The sequence below is a fragment of the Magnolia sinica genome, chromosome 17 (assembly GCF_029962835.1).
Source record: "Magnolia sinica isolate HGM2019 chromosome 17, MsV1, whole genome shotgun sequence".
Lineage (NCBI taxonomy): Eukaryota > Viridiplantae > Streptophyta > Magnoliopsida > Magnoliales > Magnoliaceae > Magnolia > Magnolia sinica.
Window position 1 is genome coordinate 66,552,795 of NC_080589.1, and position 26,067 is coordinate 66,578,861.

Sequence of the window (26,067 nt, forward strand, 5' to 3'; positions counted from 1 at the left end):
AAATGCTGTCAACAAACCAAATACAACCAATAAATGCATATAAATTTTAAAGGTTTGAGTCTATAAATCATTCTGATTTTTAAAAGATGACTTTCTAGAATAGATACAACAATTTCATCTATTTAATTTGAATTTATTTGTATATGTTTTAATGCTTGATTATATCCACCATAACCCCTATGGAGAGAACTAGATTAAGTGATGATGGGAGACATAGGGTCTCCCATCACATGATGAGATTGATTGGTGAAGTTAACGTGATGAATTCTCACTTGATCGAATTACTTTCAAACATGTTTTGTGTGGCTCCATTTCTAACGATAGTATATGATTAGGCCTTACTCAAATAAGTGTTTTATTCACCTTACCAATTTTGGTCACTTAGTATCAGAACAATTTCGCAGTGTAGCTCTTTGGCTCCCACCACATTGTATATGTAAAATCCACTCCATTCATCGCGTGGGATCCCCGTTGTAGGCCCGGAGGCAAAAAATAAGACAAATCTACAACCTAAGTGGGCCACACGGGAGGAAAACAATGGGGATGGGACCCCATCCATAGGTTCATGTGTGGGGCTATTATGGTGTATATCATTCATCAAACTTAATTCAGTGGTTGTGAATCACCAAGATGAAGTGAAGATACAAAAATCGGCCATATCCAAAACTTAAACGGACCATAATGTGTGACCTTGATGATTTTAGGCATAGTTTTATATTATTCCCATTAGTGTGACTCATCTTAATCTTTCATTAGGTTGATCTTTTGCATGTAAGATGAATATAAAGGTTGTTACTGCACATGCATTTTATATGCATTGGTATTTATCATGGAATCCATGTAAATTATAGTAATAGATTGTATTTGGCAGCTTGTAATTGAAATCTACTAAATTTTGACAATTCAATAGTTGGAATTATTAACTTGTAGTTGTCAATCTATATTTAAAAGAAAGTGAGCAAGAGAGATAACTGTCACTTGCGAATCAGTGGTATTTCATGATAATAAAAGTCCCTTTGAAATAAAATCACATATAGGGGTGTCACTGGGCCAGACTCGAGCCTGCCAAAATTAGAATTTTGAAGAGACCTACAGGATATCCCAGCCCAAAACAGTTCAAAATTTAGGTCCAGACCAACTCCAGGCCCGGCCCGTTGACAGCCCTAAACAGATTCGTGATTTTTTAAAAAGTTCCATTTCACATCAAATACACTCCTCCCAAACATCCCGATTACCTCAGATTCACGCTCCTAAACAATCCCTAAGGTTTATCACTTGATGAACGGAGTGGATTCGACATGATGGCATCAAAAGTGTTAGTTCACTTCCATCTGCTCAACCAGCCTGAGGTATTAGTTGTAATCCAAATTCAAAGGGATAAATCAGATGGTTGGTTTTACTCAGTCCAAATCTTTGGCTATGTTCTATCTAAGTTAGGCCAGATATTTGAACGGTCTGGATTTCCATATACCCATCCCATGTGTGCCGTTGAAGAGTCACCACCATTTTTTAAATGATGGAAAACTAACAAAGGACTCTTACATGTTGCTCAAGTTTGCAGTTGATGGAATTGCCTGCATCTACGCTCAACATGCACGGGATTTTCAATTCTAAGTTCTAACAAGTTCGGTCAATGGTTTGGTAATCAAGACCATTGGTTTCTTGAGGCCCACAACCGATGTCTTATGACTCAAAAAATGTCTTAGATTAGACAATCTTAACCTTTTGATTCATTAGTCTATAGATAGACGGCTAAAAAGAAAAAATGCAACATGGGTCAGCAATGGGCTTAAAAAGCTCCTCATATTGGCTGCTGAAGTCACCAAATGTAATAGATTGTTGGGATATGCAAATCAACAAACCAACGGTCAAGATCATCAGAATTAAAAACGCACGTATAGCATATGATATAATTCCTCCATCCACGGGGATGGCAACGGGCTGGGCCAAGGCTTGGGCCGGGGCCCGAAGGCTGGGCTCATGCTAAAAATCATGCGTACGCGGATTTCCTGCGAAAGCCTTTTCCAGGAAGTTCCTCCGCTGGAAACTAGGTGGGGCCCACTGTGATGTTTGTGAAAAATCTACCCCGTCCATCCTTTTTTTAAGATCATTTTAGTATTTAAGACCAAAAGCGAACAGGATCCAAGACTCAAGTGGGCCTCACTAAATGAAAAAGTGGGTAGTGGAATTCCTACCGTTGAAACCTCCCGGGGGTTAACAGTGATTTTTAAATTCCATCCATACCGTTCATAACGTCATTCCTAGTGGGATGAACTGATAAAAAAAATATTACCCTGATTCAAAACTTCTGTGGCCCCACAATTTTTCAACTGTGGAAGCTCAATCCTCACATTTTCGGCCCACTTGAGTATTTTATACCGCTCATTTTTGGTCTCATGTCCTAAAATAAAATAAAAAAACGGATGGGCGGGGTGGATTTCTCACAAACATCACGGTGGCCCCACATAGGTTTCCAGCGCAGGAAATCCGCGTCCCCCTTAGGCCCTGGTGTATATTTGATGTAGTGTACACGGTATGTTGTGGTTGATACACAGGCACTTACGATTTACTTAGAAATCAAATATTTGTATATAAATAATTTAAATTAGACTGTCCAAACCATTGACCCGAGCTTAGATATATTGTGAATAAAAAAATTACTCTTGTTTGATTGGAGAACATTTATTGGACGATTAAAAAAATTACACTTATTTAATTAGCTAACTATATAATTGGTGGACATTTATTGGGCGATTAAAAATGAAAAGATCCAAGTGTCGTATTTTAACAAACAAGTGTCTAAAAATCAGGGTTATTTTCAGGCTATGCTCCATCCACTATGGACCACACTCTTTGGACGGTATAGATTGTCATAAATTTATGCCACGTGTAGCATGGATGAATCACCACCATTTAAAAATATATAGGCTTATCCTGGTTTTGAAATAGGAGATTATTTATTACTCTGACAGAGCATTTCTACAATGCACATGCAGAAAGCCACTGTACACTTTGCAGCCGTGTACCATATTCTGAAGCGTTCAAATCGTAGGGCGTATTGTTGAACAATTACGTCACCGAAGTACAGTTGAATCAATGATCCTGACTGTCCAATTGCTGGCCTTAAAACGGATGCTTTAAATGAAAAAAAAAGAAAAGAAAAGGGATCAAGAGTCCAAATTCAACAAAGAAATGTCCAATAATCAACGGTTAGAATTGAATGATCCATGCAATCCTGACACACATTGAATATCCGTGCACTCCTACCACTCTTGAAATTCCGATTTTGATAAGCGGCCAGATTCTTGAAAACCACATTTCTAAAACTGGCTGAGTCAACTCAGTTGGGCAAGATTTCAAGTTGACTCACCTGAAGCTCAGCTAACGAGCATAACTCGTGGAGCTGTACACAAACCGAGTGAGCTCAGGTTAACTAGCTTGACTTGACTCGACTGGGCTGGGTTCATGCCTAAGTTGAGCTAATTTTTTAGCTCGAAATTTTTTTGAGCCAAGTTCAAGCTAAACCGAACTCGACTCGACTCAGTTCAAAACTTGACTCAGTTCAAATCAACTCGACTCGAACCGGATTCACTTAAGATAAATATTCAGTATATATTTATATATTAAAAATCCTTGAACCTAAACTCGAACTCACGTCGAAAAATCAAGCTCAAGCTCGAACTTGGTTTAAGCTGGCCTGAGTTGCTGACTAATCCGAGCCAAGTTGCCCAGTCACACTCGAGGATTGAGCCGAGCTGATCCTAAGTTGCCCGCTGGCCAAGCTCGACCTGACTCAACTCCTCACCCAAGATGGTAAAGCCCTTATTGTGGGGCCCACCTTGATGTACGATATTCTATATCCACACCGTCCATATATTTTTTTCATATTAATTTAAGATATGAACCTAAAATTAAAACAGATTCAATTCTTAGGTATACCATATCATAAGAAACAGTGGTGATGACCATTAATGGGCCACAAAAGTTTTGGATCAAGTTGATATTTGTTTTTTTACTTCATTCAGGTTTATTGTGACCTTATTAAGAGGTTTGATGGCAAATAAACATTACTGAAACATTATGGCGGGCTATTGGAAGTTTTTAATGGTAGGGTGTTCAATCACCACTGATTCCTATAGTATGGTCCACCTGACCTGATATTCGGATATTTTTCATTTTTGGGTTCATGCCTTAAAATGATGGGGCAAAATCGAATGGACAACGTGGATATAGAATACATACATCAAAGTGAGTCCCACGGTAAGGGCCGCAACCGTCTTGAGTGAGGCGCTGGCTGCACATAATCCGCTCCGGCAACTCGTTAAAGTGGGCCCACTGTGATGTATGTGATAACATCCATGCGTCCATCCGTATTGAAAACTCATTTTAAGGCACGATTAAAAAAAAATGCAATTTCAAATCTCAGATGGATCATAGTATATAGGAACAGTGGTGATTGACCATTAAAAACTTTATTAAACACTTTTTGACTTGTAGACAATTATTCCATTAAAATTATGATAATTTCAAATTAAATTGCCCAAATTTTAAAGAGATGGTATCGGGTCCAACTGATCCACCCAATATTTATCTTCCAACTTGTTAAGTGCTTCTATATCCTATCCTCCTTATAGGTTGGCCCTACCATGAGGATCACCTAGTGCAAAAGTTAGCCCTATCCGACTCATCAAATGAGACATCACGAAAATAGTATAGGCATTGATAAATGGCAAAATACAAGTGTGGTCCACTTGATTTTTGCATAAAGTGTTTCTTTTTTCTTATTATTATTATTTTTTTTAATACACATGCACACATACTCTCACACACTCTCGCCGTGGTGGAATTTGCCACCTATGAGTACTCGAACCCTTGGCCGGGTGTTGAAACTCCCGAGAATCTACCACCAGAGCAAGAGTAAGGACCCGCAAAAAGTGTTTCTTGTGGTGGAGCCAATCTATTGAATCTAGTTGTATGTATTATGCACTTAATAAGTTAGAAGTTATATATTATGCACTTAATAATTAGAAGTTATGTGCTGGATCATAACCTATAGTCCAACTAGTTGGATTTGAGACCCTCTTAATTTTTTTTAAAAACTCTAGGTAATATATTTAATCAAATTTTGTTAAAAAAAAAAAATATCCCATGATTTTAAAAAGTCTCATACATTTTTCACAACGGCCACAAATTGGGATTTTCATGTTGTGTGCTCAATTTCAAAATGGCAATGCATTGGATAGTTTATCCAAGCCATTGATTTGATGTCATCACCCTACTTTATATTTTTCATTCCATCAGGCGTCTAGGAACAATTCCATATATATATTATATTTATATATATATATATATATATATAAAGGCCTAGAGAGCCCACTGAAGAAACTGCTGAAGTTAAAATTAAGTAGGGTTGGAATCAGAAAAATCCAACCATCTTTTTTACAGAAAAAGAGTCTCAGATCTCTTATTTTCCTTCTCACGTTTCAATCAACTCAAATTACATTTCACTCCACATATACCAGTCAGTAAGCCTATGATTGTATTTTATTTTATTTTGTATACTCAGAGTCACTTGACTATGCAAAGTAGGGCTACATAATCCTTTTTTATTTTACCTGCCCGGCTCTTACGTGGAGTTTTCCCTCGCATCAGTCTCTCCACTATGGGCCTACATGAAAAGTCCTTTCCAATCTCTGATGGCATTGATGTACCACCTTTATCCACCAGATCAATGCAATTAACATTGTACTAATATTACAAAAAAAAAAAACCGACAGTACTGCAATGCCTGGGCTTTTTGTTGATGGTTATATGGAAGGCTGATGGGAGATGTGGGCACACCAGATGGAAGTCAAGATCAATGTTGTCCATCTAAATGAGTGATGGAACAGAACTTTCAACGGTCAGGACTGGTGAGGGGCGACAATGGTCGGACCTGTATAAGATTTAGTTCCAGCTGCTCAGGACGGGTTGATGGGGCTCCGCCCATTTCATAGTTTTCACTTTGTAAGATCTGAGCTGTCACTCAATTTACCAATTTTGTCATAGCTATAACAGCAGGGCCCATCCGACGGACTCTGCAGATTCAAAGAGGAGGAGAGAAAAACTACTGCTGCCATGCTTTGTAACTTGGGATCTTGAATATGCAAAAAGGGGTGCCATATAAATCTTCCTTGACCTTCATCTGGCCGGCAATGGACCAGATGGGTCCACCTGCAGGTCCCACATCAAGGCCCCTCTGGATATTGGGCAAAAACCAAGCTCAGCTCATTTTCTGCTTTGATAGAAATATGATGGGAACCAAAATTTTCATCTGAAAAGGCAGGATTTCTCATATGACCTTCAGGTGGGCCAAAGACCGACAGCGAAAATGCGATCTTTGGGTGGGCCAAAAGAGTGCTTCAACTGCTGACTGCTCTGTCTCTTTACCAGTGGCACAACATCCAAACAAGTTATATCATCCATCTCATCATGCATCTATTGACACATGAATGATTTTCGCTAGGCGTCCAAACCCGGGTCTTGAAAGGTTTCAATTAACAAAAATGAAGGTGGTTGGATGATGCTAGCCACCTGATCAAGGATTTCTGGCCGCCGAATGAGGATCATCACCTTCATTCTCTTGCCCACTGGGCTGTTAGGATGATACAATCACCTTAAGAGGTCATTTGGATGCCCTGTAAAGTGCTTAAGTAGGAATCTATTTACAGGTAATCAGATTACAGGAGCCATTTGGATGGGTATATCTACTTGTAATCAGATTGCAGGCTGTAATCCGATCAAAGATTTTTTGCCTATAATCAGATTGCAGGATGTTATCCAAGCTGTAATCTGAAACATGAGAAAAAGTCATGTTTCGAATTATAGGTAAAGAGATTTAAGGCAACAACTATAATTTTTGAAAAATTTCAAAGCAGGGAGAGTTGCGGATCATCTTCCAACAATTACAAGGACCCAAAACGAAAGAAAATGAAGAAGAAGTAAAAGAAGAAAAACCTATCAATCTCTCTTACTGTTGCTAGGGTTTAAACTTCTCATATGTTGGGATGTTGTCAAGCCTTGTTGTTGTGTCTGAATTAGTAGGCCCACTTCTGTGGCCCACCAAATGATTTGTTTACCGTAAAATTTGGCAACATGTTTTATTGATTTGGGCTTATCCCAATGATTTATCTTACATAAAAACTTTCAATATCCTTTAATTATTTTTAAAGGATTTACCACTCTAAGCTCTGCTGTGAGTGAATACTTAAATATGGGCGTAAACGGATTTTATGTTATTCAAGCACAAACAACTGTTTCCCTCTAATCAGATTACAGCTTAAAGCCAAACAGAACTGCATGTAAACACTTTACACCTGTAATCAGATTACTTCTTGTAGTCGGATTATAACTTAATGACTTTATAGGCATCCAAACGACCCCTAGGCGTTTTGGGCCATTGCCAATCCATGACAGGTCCATTACGGGGAGAATGAATAGAATGAAAGTGATCACGTGTTCTTAGGCCATAGAATATCCATGTTGGGCCTGCTGCATGGACAAAGCCAGATCGATCAAGGCCAAGCACACCTCGTAAAAATATGATCACGAATTATAATTATGTGAGAAGCTGACCACTAACCAATGCATGCTGAAGTTTGACAAGTGATCATTCATTCAAGTGCTTTGAGGTTCGATATGATCATTCATAGATTTTCGGCGAATGAGGTTCTCCAGACGGGATAAATTACATATAACATTTTCTTTAACAACTAGACTGCGTAATCTAACTGAAACTTGCATAAGAGAAGCATATATATGCTAACAACTGTGATAAGAACGAAAATAATAATAAGCTAACAGAGAACGAACCTTTGCGACCTTCAACCTCGACCTCATTAGATGAGGTACAACATTTCCAGACTGGCAGTATGACATGTGATAGAAGTTGATGATATGTCACTGTTGCTGACATGGCCTGTCATGTGGGTGGGGTCCAGTTGCTGACCCTGAGAATGGTGGCATCTGTATAACTTTAATGAGCCGCATGCTAAGATAAGATTTTTATTTTTATTTTTTTTCTTCACTTTATTTTTTTGCCCCTTTTTTCCCGTTCATTCAAGAATTTTCTCTCCGGTTGAAAAGACGTTCCAGACCAACGTGCCCACAAGGTACAAGGCGACTGCCACCTTAAATACACTATCCCATGAACCTGCAAATTCAATTAAAATGTTAAAATTGAGTGTATAATCCGAGATCAAGTGATTGAGTGCCCATGTGGTGTGGGTGTGTAAAAAAAACAGAGGTGTAGAGTCTGAAAAAAGAAAGGTTGGGAGAAGAGATGCTGCCAGTAACATATGGTTTTGGAGTTCCGTGAAGCACAAGCATTAACATTTCTGACATGCATGAAGCACTCGTGTTCAGTGATCAGGACCATTGACATGATGCATGCAGGAGGGCCATAGGTCAAAAATCAAAGCGACAAGACCATTGCGTCCATCTTATCGATGCTCAGATCGAGCAACACATTCAACAGGAAAATCTCATAGCATTCAAACAGTATCACCATCCAATGATGGCAATTTTCAGGCTACGGCCCATCCATGAACTTCCATGAAGTGCCAATCATAACAGCATTTTTTTAATCAGAGAAATGGGTGCCAATTTCTGAAGGAAAAAAAAAGGTACCTTTTTGGAGAATGTATCCGGTGGCAGCTGTGCCGAAGACACCAGCAAGCACACCGGCAGTGTTCGACAGTCCAAGCAATACACCCTGCAATATCAAAATTCAATTCATGTAAAGAGTCACATTAGAAGTGTCAAAACCATAGAGATAGTTCTGCACTTTTTTACGCAGTAGAAAGAAAAAGAAGCTATGGTACAGCATCCTTTCTTATTCCTTCATGGATAACCCAAACAATAGATTGGCAGAAACATGATATCTAGAGAGTCTCCACCATAGTATTAGCATCCCTAGAACTTCACATGATTTTTTTTTTATTTTGTGTCTTTTTTCTTTTTCATTGTTGACAACATCACATTTGAGTTTCCAAGTCCTTTCTCATCTAATTTGTTATTTGATTTTAGGGGTGCACTCCTAGTACCACCACCGGGCAGAAGTGGAGCCCACCTGATGTATCCACGACATCCGACCCATCCAAACAGCCTAGACGGAAACTCAGGTAGGCCACAGAACAGGGGACAAGTTGAGAGGGGAAGCCCATCCTTGATTTGCATGGGGGACCCACCATGCTGTGTATAGGGGATCCAAGTCATCATGACCCTTCTGCCATCTGTGAAAGGTCAGGACAAAAATCAGGCTGTTCTGCAACTCAGGTTGGCCCCTGTGAAAATCAAGAGTAGGCATTCACTTCTACCTTGTTCGCTGTGATGTTGCCCATCAGAGTTTTGTATCATTCTGATTTTCAGGCCCTGTCAGTAACCTGAGGGGGAACATCTGACGGATGGGTTAAATGACTGCAAGCCAGTACCACTGAGAGCACCCCTTGATTTTATTCACCTACAGTTCTTCCAATGTCTAGAATCCATATCTTATTTTCTTTTGATTGATGTCTGGTACCTTTATTTAGTTTTCTTTCAAAAATAGACATACTGGGATGAGAAACTTTTCCCTTCCCCCATCTTGAGAAACTCAGAGCAGACGATGTGGAAAGGTTCATTAGACTCGTATAGGCGTGTGAATTGTGTTTTGGCCTTCTTCATCTCATTAATCCCATTGCATCATCACAATGCCTGGGTGTAAAGCCAATGTAATATTGTTGTCTTTAATTTTCAATGCCTTGCTTACAAAGCAAATGAAACAAAAAATCATTTTAGAAAGGGTGCATTTGGCTGCGCCAAATATCATGGAATTTCATGATTTTTTTAATTTTTTTTTTTTTTTTCATTACTCAGTCTTATTTGGTGCAAAATTTCATGATATTTCTTGAAATTTAGTGAAACCAAACACACCCTAATCTATCTAACAAAGCAACAGTTACAATGTTTTCATATATTTTTAAACTTCATCATAAATTGTAATATTATTAATATTCATTATTAAATATCTTTCAATTTAAATTTTGGAAAGGTATTAAATTAATATAATAAGGTAAAAATATCATTGCATACATTGGAATGGGAAACTTTTCATGATTATTCAGCATTTTAGTTTTTTTTTTTTTTTTTTTTTAATAATTTTAAGGAGCCTTAATTATGGGACAAATATTTTCCCCCCTATATTTTGCAATTTACCGTTGAACTTCATCTATACACGGAACATTTAGATTTTGAAATAACATTCATTTCCTATCCAATGAGCCGATGCCTGATTGTGCAGCAGACCACGCAGGAATCAAACATCTTCATGGGATAGGATGCCATCCAAGGAATTCAAACATTTTCAAGAGTTTGCATCACAAATAATACTAAGGAATAGTGTATGGTGCAGGAAGAAGGAAAAATGCAACTTACTGCATAACGTGGTCCAATGTCTTGGTGGTTGGAATATAGACCAGACTGTGAAAATGCATCCATTCCCTGAGGGGTAAATCATACTAATCAAAATCACAGCATAACCTAGAAAACTGACTGGCTGATAAATAATTGATGAAACTTTTGGTGCCCCAAAACCTTTCAGTGCTTAGGACACCAAAACCTTTTGTATATACTCTTTTAATAAAATAGCTCAGGAGTCATTTCCTTCCCGATACAACATTTTCCCCCAAATCACATGGTATCAGAGCTAGGATTTTCCCTAACCCTAGTTCTCTTCAACAATAGTGCCCTGATGCATACATAAGATGTGAAGGATAGAGTTGAATCTCTAAGGAATATTCAGGCCTGATGTATCAGGACAGTGAAGAGTGCCCTGGTGCGCTCATTCCATATAAGTAAGCGCAGCCTATCGGATTGTTGATCTGATGGATCCCATACTGATGGGAGAAGCACCAGAGTTCCAGATTAGAAGATCCTGGCCATCGAATTTTGCTTACGGGCCAATGGAAGGGTTAGGATCTTCCAGTCTGAGAGATCTTTGAGACATCCATCATCCTTTGTGGAGCCCACAAGACAACAATTTCGATCCCTGAACCATGAGTCCCCCACCCGTATAGACTGGGTGTATCAGGACAGTATTCATTTCCTGACGCATCATGACCAGATAAATCCTCCAAATACCTTTTCTTCCCAAGCTCCCATCGGAATTTCCACTTTCTCATTTTACCGACGTTCAAAAGCTCATTGATAGAGGAACTCAGTGGGCTCAACTTGGTTTGATCAGGCTCCAAGTATCAAATACAAACAAGATTATGATCTCCGAACAACTACAAAAAACATACCTGACTGCAAGCCATGCATAACACTGCCAAAGCTGGAGTACGGACGTTGCTCAGCTGTGTGAGAAAGAAGGCCGGGCCAAGGAACCCTATCGATTGCATAATCTGGAGCATTGGAGGTGTGACAGAGGAGGATTAATGCTCAACACAGCAGAAACCAATAAACTTTTCTTACTTAGCGTGTAAAAATAAGTTTACAAACTCTTCTGACCTACAACACATAGAACAATGTTGCTATTGCTTAAAATGCAGGCACTAGCTTAACGTAATATATGAATAAAAAATACCTCTATGTTACAGACATGCATAAATGAGGAATGATCCAGTATTTAAAAGAAATTGCACTATCCCACCAATCTTTTTCATTCAAAAGGACCATATGACGGTATGATAGCGCTACTGTGGATTGCAACAAGGCCAGTCACCCTGATTGACAGTCCTAGCCATCTGAACAAGAAGAGCCCATAGAATGTCCTTTAGACTAGGCTCTTGATTAGATCAGGGCATTTCCTGAGCCTAGTGCAATCCACAAACGGGGCTCTACCTATCCAACGGTCTATAATATCAAGTATGGGTCCAACTATCCAGTGGAAAGGACTTTGCATGATATAATCCAAAGTCCCCAACATGACCAATTCAATAATGCAGACCTACATGCTAAAACACACTGACGACCATGTCTCTGTAGTTACAATGCTTGGTTTAAAGATCGTGGAACTATATGGATATATGACAAAAGGTACTATGAGGTCCACCTCATGGGAGCTTCCCATGTAGGGGTGTCAACGGGCCGGGTTAGGGTCAGGCCAAGCTCTGTCCAAGCTTGACCAGAATTCTGTAACATAAACCCAAACCCGGACTGAGCCCATGATGGGCTGAAATAGTCCAGCCCAAGCCTGTCCCAGGATACATCTTCAAGGCCCAGCCTGAGCCCAAAACGCGGGGTGGGTTGTAGGTGAGAAGAAAAGGAGATGGGTTTCCAAACGCTAAAGGTTGTAGGTGAAAGAGAAAAGGAGATGGATTTCCAAACCTCATGGGCCGGGCTGGAGACGGGCTTGTCGACATCTAGTCCAAGCCCTACCCGATTAAAAACGGGCCTGAAGTTGTAACTCGAGCCCAGCCCTCGGGCCTGAAACCCCAGCCCAATTCCTGCCCGTGGCGGGCCAAGCCCGAAAGCTCAATGGACCAACCCGGCCCATTGACACCCCTATTCCCATCAGGTCAAGCTCTTTGGGTCCCACCGTGATGTGTGGACATCCACACCATGCATTTGGTGGATCCACTCTAGGATATTGGATATCCCAAAAATCATCCATATCCGGAACTCAGGTTGGCCTCACCATATGAAACCATATGATATCATGCCTAAAACATCTAAAAGCACTTGGTGGGGCCCACCTGAGTTTTGGAATGAATTGAAATTTAGTGGGACCCTCATCCAAGAAGGACAAACGATAGATGGGCCGGATGCTTGAACCACACCTCAATGGGCCCTATAAACAATTAGGGAGTCTCAATGGCGGGCATCCACGCTTAACTGTTGTCTGTGATGTGGCCCAACTAAGTCATCAATTGGCCTATTTTTAGACCCATGGCCCACCATGGAAGGGTGCATCAGATTAATGGTATAGATGTCCGACACACATCACAGAGGGACCTATAGGGCTCGACCTAATAGTACCCTTTCCATATGTGTGTGTGTGTGTGTGTGTGTGTGTGTGGAAAAGGTACTATGAGGTCAAAAGCTACTAATTGGCCCACCATTTTCAAACTGAAACTTGTGAAGAAAGATGGAGAGAACAAACTCTTCTCTAACTTCATTGAAGGAAATAAGAGATGCATACAAAAACAAACTACGCCAACATTAACTCAACTACACTTGCATGCAAAAAATGGGTCACAATTACCCTTCTATATAACACCAACACCTTCCCTTCCCCCCAACCCCCCTAAAAAATACTCATGATGGGTGTCATCGTGAGCTTGCTAAGAAAAAAAAGGAAGCTTGTTGTAGTGAAATACTTCATGAAGATGTCGGCAATCTGTAGCTTAGAAAAGATGAGAGGAAGTGAGAGAACGCCAATCTAATAATAATGACTAATAAAATGACAATCAATCATGATATGTTCGGTTCACTCATGAAACACATGGTCACTAGCAATTTGGTTAGCGCTGTGGTTAACGCAGTAGAGGCATGGGAGTTGAGAGCTCAACCACAAGATCATCAAGAAGCAGATGTAGCCAAACAACCTCAAAAGCAGTTTAAGCCATCATGCACTACTCAGCTTAATCACTAGAATGAGAGACAATATCCCACTTCTTACTCTTCTGGGATGTGAGAGGATCCTGAGAAATATATAGAAGCTAGTGGTGGAGCCATGATTAGTGGCATCACTAGCTCAATCAACATTTACATAAGCACATAGGTCTAGTATTGAGGATGATGGAAGCAATAGGGCATGATGTAATGTTCCCCAAAAGTACCAAATGATGAGAATAATAGCAGCATAGTGAACGGTGAGGAGTGAAAACAAATTGACTGACGAGAGGCTACCGACAAGATGACAATATCAAGTTAGATCTTGTAACGTCTCTCCATCAGAGAGAGTTTAACATTAAGCTCCATCAGTGTCTCAGAAGTCTTTGTATCAGAAAGTTGAGCTCAGGCAATCAGATCAAAAGTATACTTCATTTGAGAAAGTAAACAACCACAATGAGAGGAGGCAACTTCAATGCCCAAAAAGTAACGTAGGGGGACAAGATCTTTCATCTGAAATTGTGGTGCTCACTGTAAGTGAAACTAGCAAAAAGCATAGTAGAGGTAGACCTCTTAAACCAAGTAGGGGGAGCTTGTTTGAGAGTAGACAATGCACACAAAGATGACGTACATGATGTGGAGGATGCAGAAGCACAAGAGGAGACTGCAAATGAGCTTCTTTAGTCAAATCACCATGAATGAAGGTATTTTTCACATCCATCTAATATATGTTATTGATGTCTTAAATCTGTAAGCAATAGGGTCTGTTGATGCCATCGACAGACCACTCAATGCCATCGAGCAGTGGTCGATGCCATCAACAGATGCTCGATGCCATTGGAAAAATCCATGTTGGTTGCTAGAACGTTTTAGCGTTGTTACTTGATGTCATCGAAGGTGTTCGATGCCATCGAAGGTCCCATCGAGCGCACACACAAAATTGCGTAAGTGCGGGATTTGTTTCCTATTCCGGTTGTGATACTTTATATATCAGGTGTAATCGGGATTTGGGAGTGATACAAGAGTTCTAGGGCTTTCTAATTCATTCCTAAGGGTTTCAAGGGCATAGCTAGGGCTTGTTTGAATCGGTAACACTCTCTCTTGTAATTTCTGCTTTCATAGTGCATACTCGTCACTTTGTGTTGTAGTTTTTTCCCGCAAAGATTTTTCCACGTAAAATTCGGATTGTTTGTGTTTGGACTTGGTTGCACGATTGGAAGTACTTTGCTTGATTTGTCTCTGTATGCTTCTGCGGTTTCCCAACAAGTGATAGCGGAGCTAACGTTGGGAAGAAGATCGAATCTAAAAGCAATGTATCAATGACATCTAACCCGAAGTTCGATGTAGAAAAATATTCTAGCAAAAACAATTTTGAACTATGAAAAGTTAAGATGAACGGTATCCTAGTTCAATAAGTATTAGACAATGATATCCTTGAAAGGCAACCAGAATCTATGACAGAAGAATAATGGAACAAGATGGATAAGAAAACGAGAACCTCTATCTAACTGTGCTTAATGGATGAGGTCCTCTATAATGTCATGAGAGAGAAAAATACAACAAGTACATGGGCAAAATTACAGAATATCTATATGAAGAAATCTCTTGAGAATCGTTTGCACTTGAAGCTTCAGTTGTTCAATCTGAAGATGGCGAAGGGAGCTGACGTTGAATCCTATATTAGTAAATTCAATAGGCTGATTTGCAAATTGTTGGATGTGGAAGAAATGATGAAAGATGAGGATCAGTCATGCATTCCGCTGAATTCTCTCCCAACTTCGTATGAGTCATTCAAGGACTCTTTGTGCACCGGTAGAACGACCATTAACGTCGAGACCATTATCTCAACCCTTCAACCGAAGGCGATAAGAAAGAAAAATGATGACGTGGGTGCTTCTACAAATGCACTGGTTATAAGGGGGTGAAATTTTGAGCAGCACAGTGGATCTTCATAATCAAGGTTCAAATCCAAGGGCAAGGGCAAAGGCAAGTTGAAGTCCTGGAATTGTGGCATGTCAGTACACATGAAGAAGGATTGTCAGAATCATAAGTCTAGAAAAAATAATTCAGATAGTTCTTCCAGGGAAACCAATACTTTGGAATCCAATGAGGAAGCGAACAGTAGTGACATGCAGACCACATCAAAATCCGGGTTCTTTCTCTCTATTTCATCTCTCCTTCCATGATTTTACATGATATCTAAGCTACGTCATTTATGATCCTCCTCCAAAACTTCCTATTTCTTCTTTTCTTTTATCCCTTGGTATCCCTTATCTTGCTTGTGCCAAAAGATCCTTAAGAAACCTAGGGTTTCTTTTTCTTTTTTCTTTTTTTTTTCTTTCTTTCTTTTTCTTTTTTTTTTAAATTATGTTGAGCCTTTTGAAATAGTCTGTGTGCATGAGAGAATGAAAACATCGACTTCTTGAATTATATCACCTCAAGTGATTATTGCAAACATGTGGGTTGTTTTCTCGTGTTGGATGCCATGTTCGTGAGTATATTTCTTCATGGCCAGTTGGAAGTAGTGGACATGTGGGCTAATTCTTCTATTTGAAGTGACATGTGCATTGTGTAAAGTGTTCAAGTGTAGTGCTCATCAATTATGCTAGGTCAGCCCACGTTTGTACTTGTGAGGTACTCTTCTTTTATTTGTTATGGAGACCTGAAATATAGATTTAATGATTTATAAACCCCATCTAATTTTTTAGGGGTCTAGATAACCTCTATTAAGTTAAATGAGACAAATTATTCATAGTGGTCTAAGTAAATCTAAGTTTTTCACATGGCCAAAGGAAAATTAAGATATCTGACATAGAAACCTAATGAAGAATCCGATACTGTTGACCAATGGATCCAGAAAAACGCCCAAATTATGACTTAGTGGAATAGAATGAAACACTCCAAAAGTGCAAATGTCATGTTTCTGGATACGATTGGTAGCAAATGGGTTGCAATTTGCAAATGGGTATGCACAATCAAGTGTTATCCCGATGTTACAATTGAAGGCTCACGTAGTCGCTGATGGGTATACTCAAACACTCAGTGTTGATTACAGTAAAACGTTCTCTCTTATGGCCAAATTGCATTCGGGTTATACAATTTGTAACTATTAATCATGATTGGCCCATCTTCCAACTTGACATCAAAAGTGCCTTCCTTCATGGTGATCTTTCAAAGGAAGTTTATATGAAGCAAACTCATGGGTTTGTTGCTCAAGGGGAGCCTGACAAAGTGTGTAAATTGTGAAAGGCAATTTATGGGTTAAAACAGTCTTCACGTGCATGGTTTGACAAATTCAGCAAGGTTGCATTAAACTTTGGCGTTGTTCGAAGTCATATTGATCATTTCATTTTTGTACAAAAATGTCTCTTAGGTCTCATTATGCTTGTAATATATGCCAATGATATTGTTGTTACTAAAAGCGACAACAAGGGGATTGGAGAACTAAAAAGTATCTTCAACAATATTTTCTCACAAAAGATCTTGGTTATCTTTGATAATTCCTTGGTATAAAAGCAATCAGATTCAAAGGAGTTACTCTATCTCAATAAAAATATGTTTTGGACTTACTCATGGAGATGAGTCTTCTGAGGACTAAGCCAATTAACACTCCAATGAATCCTAATCACAAACTTGTAAATGATCAAGGAGATGCAATGGAGGATTGGGGAGATATAGAAGATTGGTTGGATGATTTGCTTAACTATTATTTGACCAAACATATCCTATGCAGTGAGCGTGGTAAGCCAATTCAGGAGCTCTCCAAGAGTACCACACATGGAAGCAATTATTCACATTTTGTGTGCTTCAAAAGAACATTAGGTCAATGAATTTTGTATAAATGGAATGGTCATCTTCGGGTCACAGGATATTCAGATGCAAACTGGACAAGTTCCTTAACCAATAGACGATTCATTACTGGATATTGTGCATTTGTGGGAAGAAATCTAGTCACATGGAAGAGCAAGAAGTAGAGTGTGGTGGCCCGATCGAGTGCCAAAGCAAATTACAGGACAGATGGCTCATACCTCCAGTGAATTGATTTAGATCAAGAAATTATTGCAAGAAATGGGATTTACAGTGCACCTGCCTATGCAGTTATTTTGTAACAATTAGGTTGCTTCACACATGGCAAACAATCCAGTCTATCACAAAAGAACTAAACACATCGAAGTCAACTATCACTTCATACGTGAGAAAGTTTCCAGTAACAAAATCTCTACTCCATACGTTCAATCTCAAGACCAACTTACTAATGTGTCCACCAATGCTTTTCATTCCACTCAAGTTACACATATATTCCAAGCATATAAGGGGGAGTGTTAATGAATATGATATTGGCCTATATAAGCCCACTTAGATGGGTTATTTTGGTCTAGGACATAGAGAGAATTTTTGTTTTTGTTGTGAATGGTATTTATGTACTTATGAAACTTTTATAATATAAAAGATTGGAGGGGGGAGGGGGATGAACCCTATCTTCAACCCATTATCTTCTCCTCTCCCTTTCTTCTTCTCTATTCCATCTCTCTCCACTATTTTACAACATTAATAGCCTTTTCTACTCAGGTCAAACTTTAAAAACCATGTGGCAAACCAAGCAAAAAGGTTAGTGCATTTGTGTTGTGGAAGGACAAAACAAGTGGACCCAAAGACATGAAGCCCCAATTAGTCATGTTGTAGTGTATATAATGATGCTCTTGATGGAAAATGACTTCCACACATGGTCGATCAAAGGAGCCTACCAACAAACAACCTAACATAAGCAAGGGATCCCTTCAGATTTCTGAGAAAGGAATTTCAAGAAAAAGAGTCAACTTCAAAATGGTCCTTCAATCCTAGTAACTCGAATCAACACCAAAACTATGATCTAAGGCTTAAGTTATTGCTAAAATACTCCTCTTCCCACCCCTTCGGATCTCCAACATGAACCCCCAACTGAAAAAATCAAGATGGAGCTTCAAATCCGAAAAACACGTTTTTTGTTATTGAGCAAAAACCAATTGAAACACCCTCGAGCTCAATTTTCTGGAAAAAAAAAAAAAAAACTTCTCTGAGAATCAAGATCTATCAAGAGGGCCCACTTTTGACCAGATCTAAGATGGTCCACTGAGTGCCCTACGTGTGTGAGTGAGATCAAAAATTGAAGAGGTGAAACTGCCTTACAATCTAGGGACACAGAAGGATGAAGAATTAAGCTGCCTTGATGTACAAAGACATTGGAACATGCTCATATTTGAAGCAGGCTCTAATCCAGTGAAACTAACATAAGAAAGTTAAGAGAATAAATTCTCTAACTTCATTGAAGGAAGCAATAAGGGATTTATGCAAATACAAACTACATCAACAACTAAACTGTCCTTGTATTCAACAAATGACTAAACTACCCTTTTACCTTTTATAGAGCAAATGAATAACCTATCCTTACGGCCTTACCTACAACATTTAAGTAAATAGGCAAATCATGTAACATGATTGATTCTTTTTTTATTTTTCTTTTTTGATCTTTCAGGAACTTCTTTTCTATTTTCAGTAGTCAGAAACCCATTAGTGATTCAAATGTCTCCTAAGGAAATGCATAGACAATGGATGTAATAAAAGATGCAGACACGCAACCAAACATTGCAAGACCAACGCATCTTGTGCGGGAAGCCTGGAAGGGTGATTTCTGAATAGTTTTATTACACATATCAGCTCTATGGTCTAAAAGTAATATTACCTTACGAACTGTAGTTATGGAAAGACCTTTGCTCACGAGCGTGTCTGCAATCCACCCTCCTATGTTTGCAAACACAGCCATGGTTAACCATGGTAAAACACAGAATAGTCCAGATTCAGTGAGGTTAAACTTCAGCACCTACACAAAACCAATAAAATTCAAAAAGAAGAAAGAAAACAAGTTAGTACCCATAATTTTGTCAACATGTTCTTATTTGAATTTTTGTATGCATAAAAATAGCATAAGAGTGTAAATCACATCTTGATGTATACAAGAATTGTCTTGGTGTGTCCAAGCCTTTGGCATGTAGCATTTTAAGAACTAATGAGATATAAGCATGTGACCAGAATACAGCATGTATCTCTTAGAATTTTACTTCATGTGAATTCAAATACCTGGTTGTAATATGTAGGCATCCATGTAAGAAGAATAAAAGTCCCCCAATTATGGCAGAAGTGGGAGATTATTAGAGCCCAAACTGGTGCCTTCGATAAAATCAGTCTCCATGGAATGCTTGAAACCGGTTCCTTCGATACACTACCCCCTAAGATAAGATTCTTTTCCTCCGCACGAAGTTCAGGATCTTCTTGCGGTGAACTATAGGCCTAACAAGAAACAAGAAAAAATAAATAATAATAATAATAATAAAAGGTTTCTGTGAAGATTGGAGCATGGTAAGATGCTGCTTACTGTTGAATTGTGAAAAGTGCTGTGGAAAAACTACCATAATATGTCATACTTTGGTTCAGCAACAGTCTCTCAAGATGATTTTCTCTTCCCACTTTAGAGTAACAATTCCCATATGAGAGAATTGTTCCCTCATAAAATGATAGGTGTTGCTATCTTTCAGTAAATTGAGACGACAAATTCATTAAAGATGATATATTCAATTCACAGCAACCCTAAAAGACAATTTACAACTATAACCCTATATGCAAGTGTCTATGCAAGAGACATGGATCTCAAGTCTATATGCAAGTGCATCCTCCTATTCATGGCTTTTAGCATCACATCCCTAGAGTAGAGGAATCACTCCTCAAAGCAAATAGAATCTCTCTCTAAGCAATAAAAGACTTCACTACTTTTATTCAATTATCCATAAAACAGTCTTTTATATTCTCCTCAAAAGATAAAAGAAACTCTAACCTAATTCTAATCATTTATTAATTCTTAATTGAACCATCTGTTTTAACAAAATACCAATAATAACTAAAATATCCCCAATCTAATCACAACCATACAGCCCTTCACTAAATCAGCCTTTTTCTTATCATTTATTAAATAAACAAAAAGAGGGGGAGGGAGGGCAAGGGGCCCTTGCAAGGAAAGGACATTACATTGTAAATCCACCCATCCTAGAGGAGCTCTTCCTACCACAAGAGGAACCAAACATCCCGACTAGTGATTTAAATGTCGATAGTATAACAGCTGGTACCATCGATATTGCATGTGGCCAATATGATGTAAAGGGGGAGTTATAAAATTCTCCCGTATCCCCCAAAATATCAGAATATGTTGATAAATTGCGATATTTTGCCAAAAAAAAGACTTCATAAAATTCCCTTGTATCGTCAGTACGCATGATACATTGTGATATGTATCGTCGATGCATTCTGATACATTAACCACCAGAAATTTGAAAAAATATATATTTTCTTCTAAATTTGTTTAGGGGAATCTGTTTTCGTACTTGTATTGTATGAATTGTGAATTATATGAACTCATTTTAGATCTAATTGCATCACTTCTGACAAACAACACATAGTTTAGGACCCTATACAAAGAAAACTCGTTGTGCATACTTGTTTTTTGTGATCTTTTGATTTCCAAGAGTAATCATGTCTCTTTCAAAATATCCTGAAGCTTTATTGAAAATTTCCATTATTCCCCAATTTTTCGCTCAAACAACAGTACATTATCCGATACATGTGATATTTCCCCTCTGATAAAGATATGTCCCAAGGGTGTAATATGTACATCAATACTGATATTTAATCACTGACTCGGACGTTTCTGCTCAAAATCAAACAAAGTGTTTCAATCTTGCAAAAGTAGTTGGGATGGGCACACTTCTATTATTAAAAGTTAGATTGCTCCTCTCATGCCAAATGGCCTGATTGTTGATTTGGTACCGACTAAACTTAATTCACCAGAAAGCAAAATGCATCCTCAAATCGTCTGAGTAAATATACGTATGAATCGTCAATCCGCTTGTTTGTACAGTGGCAAGAGCGCTACAATTGAAATCTTTTGAAGAGTCAATTTTGAGTGACAGCAATATGGGGAGCAGAAATAGAGACTTACTTTCCGCAGCCATATTGCAAACCAGACACTACCAAGAGAGCCAAACGCATAAAATACAGATGGCCAGCCAAACTTGTGGATTAGCACAGGTGAAAAGGCCAATCCTGTGACAGAGCCGAGGTACATTCCGCTGTATACTAGAGAAAGCGATCTACTTCTCTCTGACACGGGGATCCACCTTGAGATTACATTATTCATGGCAGGCATAGCAACACCCTGAAAAGAAAATAGATAAACCTATGAGCACTGAATATTTGTCCATGAGACAGGAAGTTTGCGTGAGTTCAAGAAAAAAAAAAAAACATGTGACATAAAGGATCTTCACAATGACTATCCTGACTGACTAAATAAGCAAAGATTCAGTAAGAATACATGACAATGAAAGAAACTGACCTCACCAATCCCCATAAAAGCACGCATAACAAGTAAGAAAGGAAGTCCAATCTTTGCAGCTATAGGTGTAAGAATTGTTGCTATCGACCACCAGACCACCCCAAAACCCAATACGAGCTTACCACCAATCCTATCTGCCCATATACCTCCAACAATCTATGCAACAAAAGAAAACACTTAAAAGGGTAGAATGTCTGCAGTTTGGTATACAGAAGTTTTGGCTCTTTCTAAAGAATAAGAATTGGAATATTATTAGAAGATCAAAAGAGATTCGAAGAGATTAAAAGTGACAATTTGTAAAGAAATTTACAGAAAAAATAATTGATATCCAAATAGAACTTGTCTATGATTGTATTAGCAAGTTAAAATAAATATGAATAGCGATTCATAACATTAAACATTTCGGAGTATTGCATCAATCTGGTTTTGCAGCCTGAAATCGCACCTATAAATCCCATAGAAATGGTCCTGCTTCCCATTGTTTAAAATGTTGCTTTTGCTTTCCAGATACAGATGCTTAAATTGTCTCAAATAGATCGATACAAAAGACATACTATGGGTTGGTTATTCAAGGTTGTTGGCCACTCCAGCTTGTATCACTCCTACAAAATCCATGACTGGATGCCAAAAGGAGAGTCCTCCACTAGGTTCTGAACTCTAAAAGTGCAGGAAATCTAGACCTATCCTTCCCCAGATCTGGTCATGCATTCACAAGCAACCAAATCTCCAGACATCTTAGAATTTTCATCAGTTTAGTCAATTTGGTACCACTAATTTACAATAACAATTTTGCAAATATCATAAAGTTTTTAAGCATTTGCATTAGTTTCAAGTACTTTGACTAAGCGATGCCACCCCTTTGTTTGTTAAAGCATTCTTGAGTTTGACAACTTCACCATATAAGCATGCTTTACTCGTGTAAATTTGTACCATTGTTACACCGTAATGAAAGCTCACTTTATGTCCTTTCTACTTGTAAATATTGTGATATATTCACAAAGTCTACCTATAAAGATTGTTGTAATAATTTATGTAACCTTTTTCAGGAGGAGGTTGGTTTTAGAACAAGGATCTCATGCTTTAGATCTATTTGGGGTTAGATATAGGGGCTTTAGAGGTTAAAGTTTGCAAAGAAAAAGATTTTGGAGAAAGGATATCTTAATTAATGAACAAACCTACCCGTGAAACAGAAAAGAGTCCATTTTTTGTCCACGAAGATGACCTAAGGATCAACCACATAGCACCCTTGCTGGCCCTCACATCACATCTAGTTCCAAAATTAAATTTCTGTCAGACTGAATTGCTTAAATTTCTTATTCAGCTGACAAGTAATATGAACATCCCTAGATGACAAAACGATGCATGCCAATGAAAGACCAGCGAAATGGACCAAAACATTGCAACCAATAAATAGCATGCATTGTGACAAATACGGCAAGATCATGGAAATCGTGTTATATTATCATGGAATTTTGATTATATGATTTTATCATGATAATATCGCGAGATTTTGAAAATCTTGACATTTTTAAAATTTTCATGATTATATCAAAAAACCATCGCGATTTTGACGGAATTTGTTTAAAAGGTAAAATAATTCAGTTCATACTTTTCTATTCAATTTTTAAAAATTATTTTGAATTTTTTAGTAAATATTTTATTTTCAGTGAGATTTTCTTTATTTTTTTTAAAGGATTTTCAGTGAGATTTTCCCAATAATATTGTGAGAAAAAATCAAAATCTGAAAATCTCCTGAGAAATTCCCAGCCCGAGAAATTGCCAAGAACAAATTTGTCACTATGATGGCTAGTATTAACATCCAATCATCCATCAATATATAGGATCTAATTGTACTAGGTTGTACAAGTCAATCTTATCACAAAGGCTCCTATCCCCATATTTAATGCAGCACTTGATGTTTAAAAGTTATTGGCATCCGACATTACCATAAGTTCCCCAAACCATCAGACCCAGACTGGATGCACAATTTAAATTACATTCCTAGTCATCAAGCTGGCTGTAACAAGCATTATTATATTTTGGGCATGTTAAGCTTAGGTCAAATAATTTCCTTACAGGGTGCTTGCCATGGTCCACAAGTTATGAGCATGATATGAGTCAAGTTATGACCCTTAGTCAGCTGAAGAATCTATGGTTTAAAATGTGCAGCTTATGACATAAAATGCTCACTTTTGTGGGAATCATTCAAGTTCATTAACCAACCTACAAACAGAGATGTGTGTGCCCTAATGCTCAGTATGTTAACACAACAGAAACTACCACCCACAAAAAAAATATGCATTTTTATTATTCAAAAAAACTAAAAATTAAAACATATCCAACAAACCAGTATTATTCCAGCATCATGCATTGACTACTAGATCCATGTTTGCACCATAGTTGCCAGATTCTGAAATGGATGAAAGAAACTATGAGAGAAGCTCATGCAAGAAACGTCACATTTTACAACATTTGTTATGGTAGTTGTTTAAACTGGGAAACAAGTAGTGTAAGTGTCGAAAAGGAATTTCCTAGTAACATTGGCCTACACCATACAATGAAAAGTCAAACACAAGTACTAAGCATGTAAGATCAATTCTCAGGATGCATCATAATCTCAAGGTTAAAGGAAAAACCAAGTTCTAGACAGACCTGAGTGAGTAGGTATCCCCAGAAGAAAGAAGATTGAATTAGTCCCACAGTGGCAGGACTCCAGTTGAACTCTGCTGCCATTGGAAGGATAGCAATGCTCATGTTCACCTGCAATTAATTACTTATGTTTGGTAAGATGTAGAGATGAGAAGATTACCACATTTTTCAACTTCTGGAGAAGTAGAACTCAGACAACATTGAGGGTATTGCTAGACATTGGACCAGAAGCATTATTAAATCTCTTTCAAACCAGCCAGGGCAAGCGATTTTATGGAAGCAGAGGTGAAGACTCTGTGTAGCCCATAATTTGATGCCTTACATATTATTATTGAAGGTTCCTGGAAGATTGCTCTTGTCTGAGTCAGAAATGAGAATTTAAACCATGGAGACTCGCTTTCTTCTACAAAATCAGATCAACTATGTTGGGGTTTTGAAATATTTGTTTTCCTCCATTCCAAGGGAATATATTGAAGCTGAGAATGATATATTTTAGTTCTAGCATTTCAGTTATTGTGAGGGTAGTAATTTATTCTTTTCTTTTTTTTTACACTTCTCAATGGACACTTTTTAATCCTTTATTTTTTCTCTCTGTGTGTGTGTGTGATGCCAAAAAGGTTTTGATAGCAGATGAACTCCTCCACTATGTCATGTCTCTTCACTTCACACCACATACATGTGATGATATGAGAAAGATTTTCACAAGGAGGAGAATAACCTGTGCTAAGGGACCATATTGATCTCACAAGTGGTCCCACGTGTGGTCCAGTGGGCCAGCTTGGGCTCATGTGGTTTCCTGTGATTTCTTGGCTTAAATATGTGTTTTTTTTTTTTTGGAAAGATTGGCTTAAACATGTGTTGGATTGAGGTTTAGGCCCATGGGCTGATGTTATGTAATAACTTACATGCAGAAGGGCATTATTTGTACTTTTGCTTTTAATGAAGAAATCCCTAATAATAATAGAGTTTAGTGAGGGCCCTCCCTCCCTCCCTCCCTCATACACACACACAAACAATCTAGAACATGATAACAGAGCATGATTTATCCGGTCCCATGTTTCTTCTTCTCTTTTCCTAGTTCTTTTTTCTTCTTCTTCTTTCATCTCTTCAAGATGCAATTCTAGATTGTTTGGGGGCTGATTTACAGAAATCCTTTTTCATCTTATTCAACCACCATATGGAGGGTTGTGTAATCATGCCCTAAGAATGTACTTTAGGCCCACTTTTCATATACAACCATTGTGATCGGTCAAGATGGACCATCCTGCGTCTATGGTCAGATTTGAAGATGGTGTGTGTGGAAGTTGTTTAAGGCTAAATTTGAAGATCAAGTGTACGTGTGGAAGTTGTGAAGCAAAAATCGTTGTCAATTGGTCATGTTCATTGAGATACGCTATCTTGAAGTATGTGTTGGCTAGGTTAAAAGTTCT

At 38.3% G+C, this 26,067-nt stretch overlaps 1 protein-coding gene across 1 annotated transcript in view; it reads right to left on the reverse strand.

Annotated features, from left to right (window-relative positions):
* Positions 1–7,628: 7,628 nt before the first annotated feature.
* LOC131231919 (ascorbate transporter, chloroplastic-like) overlaps positions 7,629–26,067 on the reverse strand; it is a 34,019-nt gene continuing 15,580 nt past the window's right edge. Inside the window, exons 3-11 of the mRNA XM_058228301.1 lie at positions 24,641–24,748; positions 21,989–22,144; positions 21,596–21,811; positions 19,687–19,896; positions 19,292–19,429; positions 11,319–11,420; positions 10,453–10,518; positions 8,668–8,752; positions 7,629–8,191 (exon numbers count right to left, since the gene is read on the reverse strand). Of these exons, the coding sequence (XP_058084284.1) occupies positions 8,094–8,191; positions 8,668–8,752; positions 10,453–10,518; positions 11,319–11,420; positions 19,292–19,429; positions 19,687–19,896; positions 21,596–21,811; positions 21,989–22,144; positions 24,641–24,748 (1,179 nt within the window). The 3' untranslated portion in view covers positions 7,629–8,093. The remainder of the gene's footprint in view (positions 8,192–8,667; positions 8,753–10,452; positions 10,519–11,318; positions 11,421–19,291; positions 19,430–19,686; positions 19,897–21,595; positions 21,812–21,988; positions 22,145–24,640; positions 24,749–26,067) is intronic.